General features: G+C 35.3%; 2 protein-coding genes across 2 annotated transcripts; one reads left to right on the forward strand and one right to left on the reverse strand.

The window, feature by feature from the left end:
- The first annotated feature begins 4,220 nt into the window (after positions 1-4,220).
- Positions 4,221-16,811, forward strand: LOC106137687 (RING finger protein 17). Its single transcript, XM_013338574.2, has 22 exons — positions 4,221-4,487; positions 5,294-5,535; positions 5,770-5,848; positions 5,958-6,089; positions 6,475-6,629; positions 7,002-7,082; positions 7,189-7,461; positions 7,538-7,629; positions 8,383-8,543; positions 8,891-9,067; positions 9,320-9,400; positions 9,547-9,702; positions 10,024-10,168; positions 10,555-10,689; positions 10,806-10,956; positions 11,307-11,435; positions 11,741-11,837; positions 12,582-12,775; positions 13,104-13,327; positions 13,574-14,354; positions 14,505-14,764; positions 15,155-16,811. Exons 1-22 carry the CDS (start codon positions 4,436-4,438, stop codon positions 16,476-16,478), a joined length of 5,121 nt encoding a protein of 1,706 aa, XP_013194028.2. The 5' UTR covers positions 4,221-4,435; the 3' UTR covers positions 16,479-16,811.
- LOC106137688 (kynurenine formamidase-like) lies at positions 16,702-20,494 on the reverse strand. Its single transcript, XM_013338576.2, has 5 exons — positions 19,021-20,494; positions 18,181-18,302; positions 17,532-17,729; positions 17,177-17,353; positions 16,702-16,908 (listed from the first exon to the last, which is right to left on the reverse strand). The coding sequence occupies exons 1-5, from the start codon at positions 19,230-19,232 to the stop codon at positions 16,802-16,804; spliced, it is 816 nt and encodes a 271-aa protein (XP_013194030.2). The 5' UTR covers positions 19,233-20,494; the 3' UTR covers positions 16,702-16,801.
- Positions 20,495-20,768: the final 274 nt, after the last annotated feature.

The following is a 20,768-nucleotide window of genomic DNA, read 5'->3' on the forward strand; positions in this document are numbered from 1 at the left end:
CAAAATCATAACAAAAATTATTTTAATTATTAATAATACAAAATATTTATCAATATAAGTACTTACCTACCTATCTAACAAATACAATATAAAAAGAGAGCTACGGAAAAAAATTACTTAGGTAATATTATATTGAGAACACGAACACTTCTTGTCTGAACCCTACTTCTAAAATAAAGAAATTAGAAACATCTAGAACAACTATTTGAATCCTAATTTCATTATTAAGCCATTCAATCGAACATGGCATTTCAGTTTTTAAGACTATTGTCTCTGTCTACACCTTACTGCTTAAAACAAAGTTTTTAGAAACCTTTTTTTAGTGTCGAATTATAATTCGAAAATGGAATTATTAGAATATCCAAATTAGAACAAGATTTAACACTAGAAGGGTCGGGGAAATTGCATACCTTCAAAGACCGCGACCGTCAAATTGACGGTATATGATAATTACGGAGAAAATATGATTGAAATATGTACCTATGTGTGTCATAAAAACAAAATTACGAATTTTAATTAATGCTTTTAATTAAATACTTTGATTAGTTACATAAAACATTTATTACAAATAATTTTTTAAAATACTTTTTTTACACATTGACCACAAACAGCTTTCTGGCAAATAGTACATAAGTCACAAGTGCGGTTCTTTTTACATTTTGAATTAATTTGACATTGTCGTCTTTTTTGTGATGTAGAAGGCTGTTCTTCTTCAATAGTTATGTTATCCAAACGTTGAAAAGCTGATGCACTTTGTTTTTTATTCACGTACTCTGCGCGAAGTTCACTTACAAGTTGTAGAATATAATTATGACGAGAAATGTTTTCACCTGTAACTTGGCGATAAATAATCCATGAATTTATGGCGGCCAAATCTAGAATATTATAGAAGACGTGGACTGGCCATCTTCGTGTTCCAGCTCTTACAGTATATTTTCGTGCCATTTGGTCAATTATATCCACGCCTACCTTAGTTTCGTTATAAAATTGTATAGTCTCCGGTAGTTTTTTTTTTTGACTCAGCATCAATATGAATATTTTCGTGTAATGTACTCAATACAATGACATTTTTCCCAGGTTTACCTTGATAAATTGTTAGGGTTGTGTTTGTTGCCGATTTCAGTATAAAGGTTTCATATCTCTTTGTACGAATGTTTCTACAATTCGCTGGTACTTCTCGTCTTGCCCGTCTCATTGTTCCAACAATACTTGTACTTTCAGATCTAAGCTTTTCTGCCAATTTTAGAGATGTGAAAAAATTATCCGTTGTAACGTTCCGACCTTTTTTGAGGTAAGGTTGTAACAATTTCATAACAACATGTTCTGGTAACGACATATTACTTAGGCGCTCACTATCTTTTCCTAAATAAGGAAAACCCCCACACAGATATTTGCTCTCAACATCCACTAATAACCAAAACTTTATTCCAAATTTATCAGGCTTGTTCGCAATATATTGCAAAAAAGGGCAACGTGTTTTCGATGGAAATAACTGCTCATCAACAGTCATATTTTCACCAGGAATGTAACACATTTGGCAATTTTCTATAAAATTATTCCATATATCAGAAATCATTGCAAATTTGTCAGTAGATAAACGTGTATTACGCGTGCTTCTCAAATCAAATCGTAAATATTTTATTATTTCTTTGAATCTATTTTTACTCATAGTATTTTTGAAAACTGGCGGACACCATTCTAAGGACCATAAAATGTCTAGGTCTAAATGGCTCATGTTGTAAGCTCCACGTGCATAAATCAGTCCAATGAAAGCATCTAATTCATCTAAAGAAATTTCCCACGATTCATCTTGACATTTGATACGTGCTTCAGTTTCAGTGCACAACTTTATGCGTCGTAATATAAATTCTTGAATAAAAAGACGCCAAGAAGTAATAACTTTTTTGGATTCTACATACCGCTTTGCATATGGAGTGGGACCTGGGTTTTCTCTCAGTACATTTTGCCGACTTCGACGGCCCGTCGTTCCACCACTAAAACTAGGAATACACGTCCATTCAGTGCCATCACTAGCCACTTGTCTCATACCTATTTCGGGTAATGATGACGTTCTGACTTGCCTCCCACCACGTGTTATACTTCCCGAATGCACTGCTCTTCCGCTGGATCCAGGTCTTCTGCCACGACTTCTACGTATACCACGTTCGCTGTGTAAATTACTGTCCTGCGTTTCACTGTCGAAATGACTTTCAGTTGGAATGTCGGCTTCTGAATCCTCAGATGTAGAACTTTCTTGGTCTAGCTGAAAGTCTTCATCTTCGTTATCACAATGCGTTACTGATAATTCATTGCCACTTTCATCACCTGAGTCATCTTCTTCAATATTACAAAGTTGCGATAACTCTCGTTCTATTTCTAAACTCGAGAGCTGTTTGGAACGCCGATTGGAACTCATTATAAAATAAACACACGACAATTCTCTTCAAATAATCAGTTGAAACTGTAAGTCATGTCAATAAACACAACATATAAATATATAGGTAAGATAAGAAGGTAGAAACAAAACTTTTGTTTATAACACTTCAAAGTATTCAAGTGCCGTCAAATTGACGGCGTCCGATCTTATTAGGTATGAGTAAGCATACCCCGCATATCAATCATTATTTATTTATTTTTATTAAGTTAAAACTTATACAATCATAAGTTATGAAAAGTCATTAAATATGAATACAAACTGAAATACAGACAAAAAGTTATTAGCCATCAAAATTATTTTGCCGTCAAATTGACGGCCATGGCCCTTCTAGTGTTAAGGAATAATTGCTAAACAAGACTTTTAAAATTAATGCTTACGACAAAAAACAAAATGATTTCAAAATAAAAATTTAGATTTGAAATGAAGACTGGATCATTATTGAATAAAGAAAAATTGAAGGTGTTACGTGATGCGTTTTTATTCTTTACTTTTGTAGTTTTAGTATTTACTTTTATTCAGGCTATTTGTTCTTATTCTAATTATAGCTGTTGCCCGCAACTCCGTTTGCGTGTAATTGGAAATAGGAGGGTTAAGATTATTAAATTTACTTAAATTTCCGTACATATTACAGAGTAGCTGGTCCCTTTGGCTTCCATATCACATGATCTGTATTATGTGATATGGAAGCCAGATCTTCCAGTTCCAGATCTTCGATTTTTATACACCAACAGAAAATGCTCATCAGATTGCACAACTTTGAACAACGTAAGGGATAAAGACATGATTGCATGTGTGTAAGCATGTGCTGACTGTTTTATAAGCCCATGCTATTTTACTCAAATAATAAATGATGGATTACACTTAAATTGATTACATTTCATGTGACGATTATATAAAAAAAACATGCACAGAATCAAATTTATCCAGAAAATTTGTACTACTGTTGCTCTTAGAAAATTTCATACAGATCGGTTCAGTGGTTTAGCTACAACGTTACCAAGAGGTCCAAATTTAAATGGTACTTTTTAGCTTAGTTTGCATATCACTAGTGACAGATGCGATACTAGCGCTATGCGCATACAAAAGAACTAAACGGCGAATCTATCTGTCTTTAGACATTATTTATTAATTCAAATAATCGCTTGTTGTCTTTAAGGTTGCGCCAGGCTGTTGGCCACTAATTACTCAAGCGCACAGTGAAATCATTTACGTTTCGTTTCTGTTAGCACGTTTCATTTAGTTTAAGACTGTGGTTTTCATCTTTTACTTCAAATTCCTTGGGTGCAAGGTACAAGTGGTTTCACATCTATCCCTAGATCCGCGATCTAGGGATAGATGTGAAACCACTTGTACCTTGACTACTTGACCTAGATAGCGATTATTTCAGAAAAAAAAACCATTTTTGAATTGATATGAATTTGTGTGCGGATGTAAAATCTATGTTTTTTTAAGTTTTCATTTGTAATGTAAATATAAATCCATTTTATGAAGAACAAGATAGATAACATAATAACTGACCTAAAATCAGTTTTTTAGTTCAAGGAATTCGATAAATAACAATAATTCTATTACCGTATGAAAGATGACATTTTTTTCCAAATGTAGTTATAACGTGAAAAAGTTAATTAACATTTTTCAAGGGTGAAACATCGATTCAGTACTGCAATTCAATTTAAAAATCGATGTTTAGGGCTTGAAAAATCGATTCTTTAATTAATCGATTCAGATCGCCATCCCTATTCATAGCATTGTTGACATATTTTGTTTTCCTGGTTGTTTTGACAATCACGTGTCGAATTGTTCATTCATGTTTTCTTTTCTTCTCGACTTGACTTGAGGTTTTTCTTTGTATTATCGAATTTGCCGATTTTGAATAATTATTTAACTGATAGTTTTGAATTGATGGCTAACGTAGCCTAAATTTCTCCTATTCCACATTCATAATATATTGATGTAGTTTTCATGAAGTAGGAACTGGTTAGTTTACTAACTTCGGAAATGGGCATCGCAAAGAAATATTGTCCTAATTGCAGTCAACTGTATAATCTCAGTAAGTACTTTCACATTTTTCTTTATGTATTGTCAAATATAGTTCTGCTGAGTTAGGCAGGTCGTTCACATTGAGATGAAGGTAGTAAGGTAAGTATGGGTACCTAGACACTACCTACACATACTACCTACTGGTCATTTTTTATTGTTTGTAAACTCCCTATGGCGCATAAACTTATTATTTTGGATACCAAAGGAATGCCGGTAACAAAATGCTGCCAAAATTATTTTGGATTTTTAAAGAAATTACTTGAGTGATTGCCAAAGAGATATAGGTTTTTACATTTTTTGAGTGTACTCTTACAATGAGGAAAAACATTGTGAGGAAAAATGCACATTAAGGCAACTGAATATGTAACCATGACCCAAAATGGATTAGGTTCCTCTGGCAAGTTCGCGGAGACTAGATAGCACTTTGTGTAGAAACCTGTCTCACCCAAACTCAAAAACTCAAATTATTTATTGCATAACTGTGTAGACATGTAGATGGAAATACATTTAACAGTATCAACAGTTTGCCCCTTCAGGCATGCAATATTTTTTAGTATTGAAAATACTAACATATATAAAATAATTCAGACATAAAACTTTTCTAAACATAACATTAGGTACATAGAATGTTGTTGAACTGGATTATGGTCAAAAATGCACATATTGGGCTCCAGGGAGGGGAGGGGTGATGATGTAACCGGGTATAACACCTAGAGGAAGAAAAAGATCAACAAGATGTTCTTTGTTAGCAATAATCCATTAATTAAGCTGCCTTACCTATTCAAGTTTTGCTTTTATTATATTATTTGTTTACAGGTATTTCCAATCCAAAAGGAAATAACCTTCCATTGTTTTTAAAATGTGGTCATTCTATGTGTGAAAAATGTGTCAGAAACATTGTAAAGTTTGGAGAACCCATAGAATGCAAAGTGTGCCATCAGGATATGGCTGTAGAAGCAGGCAATGTCACATTGATCACTGAAAATAATGTTAAACTGTATGATATCTTCCCTCTAAATGTCCACATGCTTGGTGAACTTTATGTACAAAGTTTGCAGGTAAGCAGCATGTTTTTTTTTCACTAAATTGCTTATTTGTCTGTCTTCAACTACCTAATTAAATTCATATGAGTGTTCCTGTAATTGTAGTATTTATCCATTTGTGAAGTAAGATCTCTCACCCTCTTTCATTCAAATTACACTTAATTTACATTATTAATTAGAAAATCATTTTAATCAAGTTATACATATCTCAACAGTATGGACAATCAAGTTTAATCTTTACATTTTCAGAAGGCTGAAGGGAACAAAAGTTCAGGAGACTGTTTCCTTGATTTGAAATCTTTGTTGAACGAAATTGAAAATACCAATGGTAAGTCATTAAAACAATTAAAAAAGCTGTTGCATCTGTTTTAAAGAAAACAATTGAAAATCTTTCTGTTTCAACACAATTAACTAGCTAATGATATAATTCTTTTTAGGAGAATGCTTGGAATGTCACTCACTCACTTCAAAAATGTGCGAGCAATGCCGCATGCCTCTATGTGATACTTGTTTTAATAAAACACACAAAAATTTTGTTATTTTCAAGAACCATTACCTCAAGAATATTGGTAAGTGTTGAAACATTATTTTTTTATATTTTGATAACATTCTCTGTTCTACCAATAAAATGTCGTATTTTCTATATTTGGACTGATTGTACTATTAATCCTGTACTAAAATTGGAACTACAGTTAACTTTCCTTTAAAAATATACTTCAAATTTCAAAAGCCTTTATTGCAGACTTACAGATTTACAATTACACATACAACAGTTATAATAAAAACACATCAGTCTCCATCAGCATATTCTTTAGACACAAAGGCCTCCTTCAGATCTTTCCACTTTTTCCGGTCCCTTGTGAGCCTCACCCACAAGGCACCTGCAGTGTGTCGTATACTACCTGCCCAAAAATATACTTATTCATACCTATATATTATTTTTAATCTGAACAGCTCCAGTCTGCGTAACCAATGAATGTAGTATCCACCGTGGCAAACCTCTTGACTATTATTGCAAAGACTGCGAGAAGGCGATTTGCATGGATTGTATGATGGTTGGCGGAGCAAATTCATGCAAAAATCATATCACTGTGTCTATTCAAGAAGTGGTAAGTCCATGAAGAACTTTTACCCTTTTTAATATTATACTTGCTTCGCCAGCGCAAACTTAGCACAAAAGAATACAATAACTGCTAATTACTAGCTAGCTTGCTGTGTGAAAAGTTCCTAACATTGTATATCTGCAAAATTTCATGGTTCAGTGGCTTTACTGGGAAGAGGTAATAAACCATCTTAACTTAGTTTCGCCTTTTTAATTTTAGTTGGGATGGTTTATTGCTTAAGTTGTATATACTGAGAAAAACGATGACATACCTGACCTAGCATATTGTAATGATTAGAAAAAAATATTACTATTGCATGTTCAGTATCATATCAAGTACAGTCAAGTACTTATTTAAATATTTATTAACTTTTTACAGAATGAACAAACCATCGAGGAACTAAGTACTATTTCCCCTAAAGTAGACGAAACCTTTAGAAGACTGACCAAAACTGCAGTTGTAAGTTTTAAATCAATTAATAAATAAAATGTGGTAAATCAACGGAAGCATCTTTTGCATGATTTTGTTTTTGTCTATAAAATTTAATGAAATAAATTTATTTCAGGATGTTGGGCAATTGCTGTTTAACATAGAGAATGAAACACAGTCTGCCTGTCCACACACTCAAATGATAGCAGACATAGAACAACACTTCTCAAAGCTCGATAGTCAGCTACAAAAACTAAAATATGACCTTATAGATGTGCTCGACAAATATAAATCTTCTGAAAAAGATTCCCTCGTTAAGGCTAAAGCTGATATAGCTGATGCGATTAAGAAAACAAAGACCGTAATGAATACTATCACTGCATCAAATGATCCCAAATTTTTCAAGGAGGTATATAGAAATTAGTACTGTGCAATTTACGTTACTTTATGTGATCCCACATAATATAACACATAATTTATTTCAGGTGAATCTCACGGCGTTGTTAGAAAACGCAAAGGAAATCATTGACACCCCATGGTATTTAACTAAAGTTGAGGAGAATAATGAACCATTGAAGTAAGGCAATTTATTATAGTAGAATATTTCGTGTCAATTATGTGGTTAAAAATAAGTAGTACAGAAGATAATACTTAATCAAAAAGAGAGTAAAAGTCCTTAATATTACCCTTTTATAGGTTACACCGATGAACCTGCGCGAAATTCTCATTTTTATATTGAGATTTCAGTCGGTTTGATTCGCCGGTAGGTTCCGCTATTCTGGGCCATCGAATGTTGCTGAGACGATTTAGCTTTTATAAAATTTATTTTCTACATAACTAACTATTACCCGCAGATTTGCCCGCGCGACTTAGCGCTACCTATAAAAGATTACAGGTTTTTCGCAAATCCCATGGACACTATAGTTTTCACATACAAAGTACATATTAAGTCCTTCTGTATACTCTCGATTATGAACTGAATTAATCTACTTTAAAATTTGCGTAAATACAAATTTTAAAGTTGATAAGTTCAGTAGATAACACGTGAAGAGAAAACAAACAAACTTACTTTCTATAATATTTGCTGGGATACTACCTATGTTACTTTTTAGATTTTGTAATTCATAATTATTGTATGTAAAAAACATTCCCTTATTCTCCTTTTTCGATCGCCGGTTTATTTTTATATCTGTAAAAGATCTCTGGGATAATTTAAGTCTGCCATTGTATATTTTTCGTATACTTTATTGTAGAAGACACACAGTACAAACTAAGAAACTTTTTTCACCAAGAAGCATCATATTATTATGACCATGAAACTTTGTTTTAGGCTAGTTGTAAAAAACGACATATTCAATACGATTACCGATTATGTACGTCTCGAAGGTAATTGGAATTCTTCTTACAAGCTACAATCGACTAAAGAGTTGGGAGACATAGTTATATCGGCGGCGCCTCCGGTACCCGTCATGCCTCCGGAACTGCCTAAAGGTATGATTATTTCCCATTAAGTGTATAAAATAGGTAGCATGTTTTAATGTCATGATTACGGAAACTCTATAGGTGAGAAAAGTTGCGAAACATCTATTCAAGGAAAGAAAAAATAGAATGAAGATTATGAAATCCCGAATGTTTATATGAAGAACGTTATTAATTTTCTGTCTGTCTTAATAAAGAAGCTTCTAAGGGTTAAAATTTTACAAAATTTAACTTTCATTATCTTACTCAAGCTTTAGTCTGAAAAAATTGCATTGGCAATAAATATGGCCTACTTTTGTACTTTTTTAGATCACGGTACCTTTATCTGAATTTAATTCTAATTCAAACAATTTCCACAGACGTGCGACAATCCAGCAAGTCCAAACAATCTTCTCAAAACAGCAAAAATGGTGACGAGCCGCCGCCGTACGTGGCGTTTTACAAGAATGTGCCGCATTACCGCACCAAGAGCGGTTCTGCTACTTCGCTGAATTCGCTCAGCAGCGAGTCTTCATACAAGAGCACCCTCACACAAGGTAATAGATGGTACTTATGACCGTCTCTGGTACCTCATCCGCCCCTAGTAGCATTATCACATTTTGAGTACTAAAAAGTTCGTTATGATTAAAGAACTGATTATAATTTAGTATGCCGCTGAAATCAAAGGCTTGATTCTTAAGAATTAACAAATATTTAAAGTTTTCATATCGTTTACAACTACACTTTCTGTACTAAACTACACTTCCTCTCTTCAAAATGATAATTCCATAAACTATTGTTTGTTTTAGTTGAAGCAAGCACCAAAAGGGTGCAAAATCAACGAGTGTCGCCATATCCAAACTGCGAACAACTTAAACTTCTAGTTGAAGGTACTTAATACAAAATTATTCCATCAGCGCATTTGGAACAATCCATCAATTAAGATCAATTTACATACGTTAAAGTTACTGAAACTGACGTAAGTTTCATTCTAAAACTTAATTTGCTGATTTAGGTAATTATTGTGTTGTTTTAGGTACTCAAGAGCTCGTATACATATCGCACATCGTCAACCCCCAAGACTTCTACGCCCAAAGAGCTTGCCAACAATCGACTGCGGTCAAAGAGATAACACGAGCGTTCAGAAACGCCGTGTCTATGCCTAAACCATCCATGAACAACTTGACAATAGGTATATGATTGTTTAATATGTATTATTATATAACAATCCTCATTACAATAGTTTTCCACTTAATCTAAAAAAACCTTTTTAAACAGCAAATTTAAATACTTTTTACTAATGAATTAATCTAGTAAGGTTCTTCTACGCAATTAAAACTTGCTGCCTTTTCCCAGTCACATTGAATTTAACTATACCAAAGCATAATATTCAAATCAATCACAAAATCTTCACATATCTTCGGACTGTGTAATTAAGTTTCTTATTACTTCTCACGTAATATAAGCAGGCACATTCATGCATGGCAATTTGACACTTTGTTATTGTTTGCAGATAAAGTATGCTTAGTGTACAATAAGGCTGATAACATGTGGCAACGCGGCCGAGTGGTGGACATCGACAGAAAGGATATACAAAGACCAATTTATTACGTATTCTGCTTTGATTTCGGGAGTACAGAGAAGGTGCACATTGATGAGTGAGTATTTGATACTTTTAAAATAAATTTTAAAGTGATATTTAGTTTTGATTATCATTGATATGCATTTAATACGACTATATAATCGATGTTTATGCAGGGTTTCTCCATGGGTTAAACGGTTCAAGTTTTGATCCAAGCTGAGCCAAATCCTTTATTATCTCTTTGGTTAAAAAAACCCGGATCTTTTATTTATATATGATAAGTAATAAGTTTCCTTTATACAACATTTTTCAAGTTATAACATGTTTTGTACTGTATTACCTTGATGCGAAAAAAATTATTCGCGACCAAGTGATCATAACCCCATCAATATGAATGAATAGTAAATGCTCTGGAAATACAAAACTAACAGAATAAGTCTTATTTTTTCATTTATATTTCAGATTGCGACTTATACCGCCAGCCAGAATAAACAACCCTCCGCCTCTAGCGATCCGTTGCTCGCTGGCCAACTGTACGCCCAAAGCTGGAAACTGGACTAGCGACGATTCATTCCTTATGAGAAACATTATCGACAAGTAAGAGACTTATCTAATTCTCTCCCTCTCTTCGTCTTTCTATTTGGGTCAAAAGCCCTCAACACTATGTTACAATCAGCATCCTTTTCCCCGTATAATATTAGTACGTATTTCAGCAAACCTACATTGATCCACGTCCGCCATATAACATCCGAGGGTCACAAGTCGAAGGTAGAGTGTGACGTCACGACGTTCGAGGAGGGCGTCAGTTTGGCGCACGCGCTCGTCTTCCACGAGAGAGCACGTTTGATTGATCCTAGGCTGCCGGTATGTATAAATTAATAATGTAACGGGAAACAGATTTGATTCTTAGTAACATCAGCTTGGTAGTAGAATCCCAAATTCGCTAAAAAAAGTGGACGAAACAAAGAAATTCGTCCGTGCTTATTGCAATAAAGCACACAATCTTTAAATATAAAACTACTGATTATAAATATTTTTGAAAGGAAAAATTAGGACTTTCTCGGATCTAGTCTATACATGCTAAATGTCATAATAACTACTTAGAGAAATTTCTATAAGTCAAGCAAGGGTGTAAAGTAAAACCATACAATATCACAAATATACCTAATAAATTTTGCCATTAAACAATCATATTGTCTTTTTTTCCTTTTTAGTACCCTGAAATCACTACCAAGACCGAAAGACCTAGAATATTTATGAACAATAATGACTTGAAATATAAAACGGTGGAAGAAGTGTACATCATAAATATAATGAGCCCTGACAAGTTCTTTGTAAGAAAGGTAAGTGCACAAACATAAAATGTAGACAACTTAAATAGGTAAAGATGCAAATCCATACAAGTATAAGAAAGAGAAAAAAATCTTGTTTAAAAAAAAAACAAATACTATTTGGCACAGAGAAAGACTTATCCTGCAGGAGTAACATTTAGAATAAGATTAATAAATTTAAAGATAAATAATTCAGACAAAACTACTACTTATCTAAAAATATACTTAAATGACTTTTATGGCAATTGCATAAATGGCTAGTTCTTGTTCGGGTTATGGGTAGTATTTTTCTAGTTAATGTTTCTTTTTTGTTTTAGAGCCATCTTCAAAATGAATATGAAAAACTTTGTGAAGAATTAGATCAAGAGTATAGCGAGAGTGACAAAAAAGGGACCATATATCTACCTGAAATTGGTTTGTATTTTTTGTAATAAAATAATTTTCGGTACATGTAGAGTTCTGGAGCCGCCAACTGGCAAAATCGGCACCCATAAGGTTCACCGCCCGGACTGCTACTTTTGACCGTGATCCTGAATCTAGTCGAGTCAGGTTTTTATACGGAGCTACTCCCGTCTGACCTTCGCAACCTTTGCTGAGATACCTAAGCCATTTTGGATAAGCTGATGTAGCTTTTACTATTAACAGATGTCAGCGGAAAGTCTATTGGATAATATTTTTTAACCAATAATTTAAAAAAAATTTATGATGAATGATTCGATTCTATTCTATTCTTTATAGTCTGACAGCGAAAAGTCCATTGGATAAAACATTATCCAATAGACTTTTCGTCGACATACTCGCCGGGTATATCACAGACTCGAATGTAGCGAAAAGCGAAGATATCTGTCATTATCGTTGATGTACATACATACATATGGTCACGTCTATATCCCCTGCGGGGTAGACAGAGCCAACAGGCTTGAAAAGACTGATAGGCCGCGCTCAGCTGTTAGGCTTAATGATAGAACTGAGATTCAAATAGTGACAGGTTGCTAGCCCATCGCCTAAAAGAAGAATCCCATGTTTATAAGCCTATCCCTTAGTCGCCTTTTACGACATCCATGGGAATGAGATGCAGTGGTCTTATTCTCGTTTTTTATTGGTGCCGAGAGCCACACGGCTTCGTTGATGTGTTGACACGTATTACAAGTTGCGCAGGCATGGCGTGCGTGGTGAACCAGTCGCGCTACCGCGAGCAGGCGGGCCGCGGCGGCTGGGCGCGCTGCGTGGTGGCGGCGGCGCCGGGCCGCGGCCGCGCGCGCGTGCTGTGCGTGGACAGCGGCGCCGCGCTGCTCGCGCACTGGACGCAGCTGCGCGCGCTGCGGCACAAGTTCTGCACGAGGCGAGCGCTCGTGAGTCACCCTCGTTGCTCTCTCCCGCTCTCTCCCACCGTCGATAGGTTTGACGTGACTGTCTGCTGGTGTGTTTTTATATGTTTATGCGTCGTAGCTCCCGAACGGATGAACGGATTTTGATTTTCTTTATTTATTTTTTTTGGCAGATTCAAATAGTGAAAGGTTGCTAACCCATCGCCTACAAGAGGAATCCCAAGTATATAAGCCTATCCCTTTGTCGTTTTTTTTTACGACATGGAATGATATGGAGTAATTCTATTCTAAAGTGCCAAAACCACACTGCATCATTCTTAAATTATTGACCCCGTACACTTGAATTCCGCAGGCCATAGAGTGCCACCTGGCCGGCGTGACGCCCCAGAATAAGAAGTGGCACCCGCGCTCCCTCACCCTGCTCCAGCAATACATGGGAGTGTTGCTCGAGATGAAAGTGGAAGATAACCGCAACCAAGGCTCTGTGGGCGTCTCGTTGTACGACAAGAACGACGAGGAAAACGTTGTCTGCATTAACCAGGAGATGATACGACACAAGTATGCCGTCAGCTTTGGGTAAGTTCACTATTTGTTTTATTACATACATAGTCTAGTATTTACAGAACCAGTAGTCTCGAAAAATATCATTTGTTATGTTTAGAAAATGTAAATGTTGTATTATGGCTATTTTTGTCTTTCATCTTCTCCAATATTAATATGCTAAGTGTACAGATAGCATATTTTTTCATTTTAAAGATCCTAAACTATATGTGCCGCCATCTATAATGACACATGACCTACTAAGAAATGCTTGTATTCCAGGCTTTATTCATTCAACCAGAACCCCATCGTTGAAACGGAAGCGATTACAAATAAAGCACCTGTAGAAAAGAAAGCCAAACCTCCTAAGAAAAATAACAACATAACCATATTAAAAAAATCTACTTCCGCCAAAAAGAAAGTAAACGAAAGAGATTTGGAGGCCAAAGATAAAGGACCTGTTTCTTTAGAAGCAAAATTGTTGCACTATCATTCCCCATCGCTAATTTACATTGCTCTTATACAACAACAACAAGTATTCAACGAGTTGTTCGAGAAGATTCAGAAACATTATGGAAACCAAAAATCCCCAGGCAAGCAAGATTGGAAAGTCGGTGATAAATGTTGCTGTCTTTGCATCGCCTCCAACACATGGCGCAGAGGTTTGATCATAGAAATCGAAGGCACTAATGCGAAAATATTTTATTCTGATTTCGCCAGTGTTGAAACTATTCCGATGGCGAATTTACACGAATTAACACCAGAGTTTGCCTCAGTCGGTCACGCAGCTATTAAATGTCATATAAGCGGGGTTGTTCCAGCCGTAGGCGAAGAATGGCCGTCACTTACTAAAGAATTTTTGAAGGAACTCCTCGATGCCTATAAGAGAATATTCATTACCAAAGTGGGTAATTTTAATGAAAAAGATAATAGTCTACCGATTCAGATCTGGGTTTACCACGTTATACAAGGTGGTGCACTGGAACCAGACAAGTCTGAATGGCGTTGCTTGAACCAAAGGATTATTGAACAAGGCCTGGGCGTACCAGATAAGTCTCAGGAGGTGAGTTTGAATCTCAATGTGCTGTGTGAAATAAATTTGCTCCCAGCATCTGTCATTTGCATTACTTTATTATATAATAAGAACTTTGCAACTCTGTCTTTTTATATTTTGATATAAACTTGAATAAATATATTTAATTTTCTTTACCAGGGTGTTGATATGGAGAAATCTGACACAAAAAGTGACATGCTTTCATTCCTGAACCTGACAGGATCAGTGTCGGAATGGCTTCAATTAGAGAATCTGCCATCGATGGCAGAAAATGACAAGTCTGAATGCAGCAGCAACAATAATTCCACAGTGGACCCCGACGAAGAGGAAGATGAAACTCCTTCCAGCAACACAATGTTTATCAGTGATTGGCAACCGGCTGAGCCATTGGCGAACAAAGAATTCACAGGAGTGCCCACGTAAGATATTTTTCCGTATTCAAATTGCTGACAAATAGAACAAAACAGGTTCAGGTATTATTCATGTAGTTATGTACTTTATTTCATGCCCATTTAATTTCTCTTAACCCAATGATTGACTGTAAGATAATGCATAATAGCATTAAGCTCACCCATTGTATAAACATTGTTTGTACATTTAAGTTTAAATAAATATGTAGTAATTCAATACTTATCGTTAGCTATTGGTGTTGGTAAAGGTTGCATTGCCTATGAATAGTAGATCTAACCCAACTTATAATTTCGAAAAATAATTTCGAATGCTTTCGTTTTGATACACAATGTACAATACGCAATGACTTGATATCTAAAAAGCTAATGTACAAGTATCCCTATTTATTTTGTTTACAGATATATTGACAATGGCGGTGTTATTTACCTGCACGATGTGATTCAGGAAGACACGTTGGATTTAATCCGCAAGGCGCTCGATATTCGTTTCAAAGATCCGGACCCCAAAGCTAAGTATGCCAAGTGGTCTGTTGGCGAACCATGCGTCGCATTGTATTATCTCGACAACAAATTCTACCGCGGCAGGGTTTTAGAAGTGTGTTACGAGACGTCTACGTGCTCTATACATTACGTTGATTATGGAAACGATGAACTCTGCTCGTTTGAAAACATGAGAAAAAGCGTCGCGTTGTATCAGATACCAGTTCAAGCCCATAAATGTGTGCTGAACCGTATCAAGCCTAAGAACGGGGCGTGGGACCGGCTCGCTTTGGATTACATTCACAAGTCAATCGTTGAGAAGCAATGCTACGTTAAAGTCACCGGCGACCCGATAGACGGCGTATTGCCCATAGACTTGAAGTATGACAAACTGTGTATCAACGATCATCTCGTCGAATTTGAAATGGCGAAATACACCGACGGCTCTAAAGTGAGAGTTCCCAAGTTTATCAGTAAGGCACAGCAAATAAACGAAACCGTGAGCGCGGAGTCTGACTCCGGGCCCGACTACATCGTGGTGGACGAAGAAGACACGCCCGCGCCTGTTACCTCCTCCTCTGATGACTCAATTGACATTGATTCTATGGAAGGCAAAGATTGGAATAAAATCGTCGAAGAAGAACTAGAAAAATGTTCCGAAAAATGTATTACATACCCTAAACATACTGATGATACTTTTTTTTGTGACATTACAGTCATCAATGATATGAATCAATTGGAGTTGAGTGTTGTTTTTGATGATGACACTGCTATAGTTTACACTGAGTTGTATGATGATATCAATAAAAATGCAGAAAATATGAAGCCGCTAAACGGTATATATGAAAATAAAGCTTGTGTAGCAATTTTCCCAGATGATGAGAAGTGGTATAGAGCATCTATCATACAATACAGTGAAGCTAAAAACCAGGTTAAAGTAAGATATGTTGATTTTGGGAATATAGCAGTCATATCTTTGGCTGATGTAAGAGAAATATCTGAGGAGTGGGCTAATTTGCCTCCCGCCACTGTCACGGCCAAACTGCACGGCTATAAAATAAACCCAGATACAGATATAAATTTGATCTCAACAGAGTTCGCTGATACATTTCTAGAAAAACCGCCATTTAAAGTTAAAATACTCGCTATCGAAGATTCTATCCCACTTGTCGAACTAAGAAATTCAAATGATGACTTATGTTATGCAGATCTTATAAAGAAGAATATTCTCCTGCCATGTTAATTAAGTGAGGGTATCCAAACTATTATGGTTATATAGTATTAAACAGAAACCACCAGAGAAACGGTATGATTACATAAGTATTTCAATGCGAGTTTTTTTTATATACTTAAAGTGTTTATAGTTCCATACACATCTGAATAAATGTGACTAATGAATATTCATATGGATTCGGATTTCTTATTGGTAAATAAGAACAAGTGCTTATTTCAAAGTGAAATTAAAAGACATTTATTTTTTTCCACATTTTTATTAGTTAAGGTTTTTCTTATTTGTGGTTCCTTTAGTTTTATTTGTTGTTATATAATAAACATATAATAAAGACGTCAAAAGCTAGTTGGTGTTTGTTTTGGACATAAAGCCACTAAACGAAGTGGCGCTCCCGTACCCATAGCTATTTTCATTGGCATCACCAGAGCGGTGCATCCAGTTTCTGTAAATGGAAAGAAGAAATTTATAGGTTCTTTTTAGAAGTAGCCTTGTAGGTTGCTATGAGGTTGTGGTAAGTACCACATTTTTTCCCTTGCTATTAAGATATTGTTTTTAACCTCAATCCACTTCTTCAGTCTAGTTTATCACGCAACACACGCGAAGCATACCATTATCGAACATTTATCTCTATATCAATCTACTTTCCAACTAAGGACAATGCTAAAAAGTACATTTCATGCAGTATTCGTATATTAGTTTTTCAAATTTACCAGGAACACGTTCGCTTAAGTTGACATTTTCCAGGTTGTAAAGACCAGCCTTTGACGTTATTTTATGTACCGGGAAGGTGTCGCTAGAGCCGGGGTCCACTGAAGCTACATCCACACCGATACCAACTACTGTTTTATATGAAGTTGTTATCCATTCTGCTACTTCTGCACTCAAGCCTTAAAAATGAAAAAAGGTTAAATATTAATTTGGCCAAATAACACTTACCGTACCCATTTTATTATTATTTTTTTTTACTAAATGCAGTCTGTATGTAGTAGGTCGAACTAGAGTTCAATTTAAAATAAGTTCTGCCATTATTTAATTTGTGATTCTACTTAACTAAAATATACTTACTAGGAAAGCTGAGACTGTCATTGTAGTCGTTCAAACCCAAGTATTTCTTCCTATCATTGAAATATTTACTCCAACCAAATTTGAAAACAAGTATGGAGGGCTTGTTTATGTCATAATACAAAACATTGTCCAAGTGATGTTTTCGTAAAACAAAATTAGGATCTTCGTTTACTATAGAGCTGACGTCTACGATGATCACTGGAAATATAACAGCAACATACATTATATGGAATGGAAACGAAATATATATACGCATACGCATCAAACCATACCTACCTGTAGTGTACATTATACATCCATTTTCAAGCATGGCTAAATGAATGCACCTGCATGCTAGCAATAACTTGTCGTCAACTAGCGCCTTCGCGTAGTAAAGTATGTCACAGAAATTTTAGTAAAAATATTATGTATCCCTATCTCAAAACTCATCTGTTTGCTTTCTAAAGGTTGGCTGATAAATAATTCTACATATTAGTCTTAATTTCACCAATTGTGATGCTCAATAAAGTTTTAAATAAATAAATATCCCTGGCAACTTTCTGGTTCTCGCATATAAGATCCGCCAAAGTCGTCACGAATAAGTGTTCAATAAAACATAATCGTTCCCCGCGGGCCTTAATTTTTTTAGGAATAACTTCATAGAACTTACACGTAACGATCAGTTTTTCCAAGGGTATTTCGCCAACACGCAAGCCGGTTTTGTAAAAATGATAAGGCGCATCTAAGTGCGTGCCCCCATGTTCACCAGCCGCGAAGTCGTTTGAAGCATACCTGGCGATATTTAATAAAAATTGGTTGGTCTCCTATTGAGCTTTGACTCTTTCGAGGCTATTAAATCTACCTACGGTCTAGTGTATCATATTTTATTATTCATTTCTCTACAAACCTACGCAGTTGTCTAATTTAGCTTCAATTATTGCACAGATAATTTTAGATACATACCAAGTTCCGTTGCTGCTATCTTCTATCTTTTTCGTAAACTTAAAAGTTTCAGAGTCAGGCCAGTATATTGTTGATTTATCAAAGGAATGTGTGAGATCAAAAAAATCAAAGCCTTTGTTAAATAATACATTGTTAAACTTTCACTTGTGAACGCTAATATTATTTCAAACGTACATAATATAATCGCATAATAAAACACGGCCATCTTGAACGAATCTTATGATAATACTGGTTAAAGTAGGTATTCTAAATTTAAACTATTGACCATATTGGCCTTGAGCAAAGTGAATCAAATACCGACATACAGCAGAATATTTTGCAACAAAGCTGTGTGGGGCTATTATTTGACGTGAATAAAATGGTGGATGACCATGGTGCAAACTGTGCAAAGGCGTAACTATGCTTCACATACATATCATTAAAAAATATCAAAATAAGTTCATATAGAGCCGAAAGTACCTACTTAATTAAATAGCATAACAAACACGCAAAAAAGGACAATCTCCTGCTTTTTTAGTTTGTTAAAAAGAGTTGCAGGCTTACTTACCAAGAAGGTTTTCCATTACCCACTTCAATTTTTCTAGTAAATCGGAATTTCATAGCGGTTGGCCAATAGACTGTGTCGTTATCAAAAGGATGGGTTAAATCTTTAAACTCGTACGAACCTCCAAATAGAACGTCGTTCAAATTACCATTAGAACTAGAGGGAGCAATTAATTGGACAATTACACAAATAAATAAAATGGTCAAAGAGAACATTTTGAAATTCGATTACGACGAATCGAACAATTCGAATACAAAGCAAGAAATGAAATAAACATGAACTCTTTATCTCTAGTAGTAAACAATACAAGATAGGGTTTTATGAACCAAGTTAATATTACATTGCTGTACAAATACTTTGACCTTTTATAATGTATATTAACTTTGCGCTACCAATCCACACTATAATTAAGCGGAAAGATTTGTATTTTTGTACGTTTGTGACGAGGAAACGCAAACACTAGTGAACCGATTTTGATAAAATTTGCTACACAGATAGAATATCATAATATTTCTTTCTTAAAATTCCCATGAAAGCGACACAACGCGCAATAGCTTGTATTGTTTATAAATGCTTGAACTTCTGAAAACAAAAATGCACCAACCTAATTCATTTTGTTCTTTGTAACATATGATTTTTTCGAATTTGTGGCAGTGTTGGCATGCGGGCGACTGACGAACCAGTGAACTCCCCATCTCAGCTTCTGGGTTTATACTCCTATCCCTGGCAGACCATCGAGTGATACCGATGTCTTCCTGCAACCACCAAATCGACTGTCTATCGTATCACTCTGGTCAACTTTCATTATGATGAATTCATTAACACACCTATTAACTTGCCTTTCAGATTGAAACCAGATTGTTTTGAAGTGGTTTCACCTAGGTATAGCTGGTATGTCATAAAAGGCGACATTGAGAATAAGCGCCCATCATCTAGTACAAGGTCCCATGCTAGCCTGGTAGCAAGGGAAAACAGTGTGTGCCAGCTACTTCTCTGATTATTTGGAACGAGAATCAGATATACCATAATAGTAGTTACTCATACATAAATTGAACGCGAAGTTCGTTAAAAAAAGATTGGAACAAAACTTACAGATATAATTGATAGATATGGATGAAGCTTTCATGACATCATTATGAAAGCTATGCAAATGAATATGGCCATTCAGTATTTTCAAGATTGTTGGTTCTGTCTACTCCATAAGAGATATCAGAAAATCAATTTTAGTGCCTTGCATCGCAATGCATCTGCGACACCGTCGCCGTCGCTCGGTCTGAAACCTTTAGAACTAATGCAACCTTGATCAAGTATAAAAACGTTCTTTATTTATACTTCGAAGAAATGCAAACATTGCAACTCCTGATGCTCGCAGACGCAGTGCAGTGCCGCAGTTTTTGGTTATTTTTGGCACACATGAATACATACATACACATATAGTGGTAAGTGGTTTTTCGTGTACCTATCATATACCAGTCTAAAATAATTATAAGAGAAGGAAGCTAAAGAAGCGAAAGATATAATAAAACAGTAAAAATATTTTGTCTGTACATTTAGTATTTTTGACTGAAATGGATAGAGTGACACTAAGAATTAATAATAGAAAGCAAAAAATTTTTTTTTTTATTTTTTGTCTGTTTTTATGTATGATCACGCTTATCTCCGAAAGTACTGAACGATTTACTTTAAACTTTCACCAATTGCTTTAACTCAGAAAAACATTTAAAGTTTGTTTCATCAAAATCGGTTCACTA

Source organism: Amyelois transitella, chromosome 10 (genome assembly GCF_032362555.1).
Source record: "Amyelois transitella isolate CPQ chromosome 10, ilAmyTran1.1, whole genome shotgun sequence".
Classification (NCBI taxonomy): domain Eukaryota; kingdom Metazoa; phylum Arthropoda; class Insecta; order Lepidoptera; family Pyralidae; genus Amyelois; species Amyelois transitella.

Coding starts and splice junctions, on each gene's coding strand:
- LOC106137688 (XM_013338576.2), bottom strand. CDS start 19,232: ATGTTCTCTTTGACCATTTTATTTATTTGTGTAATTGTCCAATTAATT. Junction 18,303..19,020: donor GGTAATGGAAAACCTTCTTG/GTAAGTAAGCCT, acceptor AAATATCGCCAG/GTATGCTTCAAACGACTTCG. Junction 16,909..17,176: donor CTTAAGCGAACGTGTTCCTG/GTAAATTTGAAA, acceptor TTCCATTTACAG/AAACTGGATGCACCGCTCTG.
- LOC106137687 (XM_013338574.2), top strand. CDS start 4,436: ATGGGCATCGCAAAGAAATATTGTCCTAATTGCAGTCAACTGTATAAT. Junction 9,703..10,023: donor CATGAACAACTTGACAATAG/GTATATGATTGT, acceptor TATTGTTTGCAG/ATAAAGTATGCTTAGTGTAC. Junction 10,169..10,554: donor GAGAAGGTGCACATTGATGA/GTGAGTATTTGA, acceptor TTTATATTTCAG/ATTGCGACTTATACCGCCAG.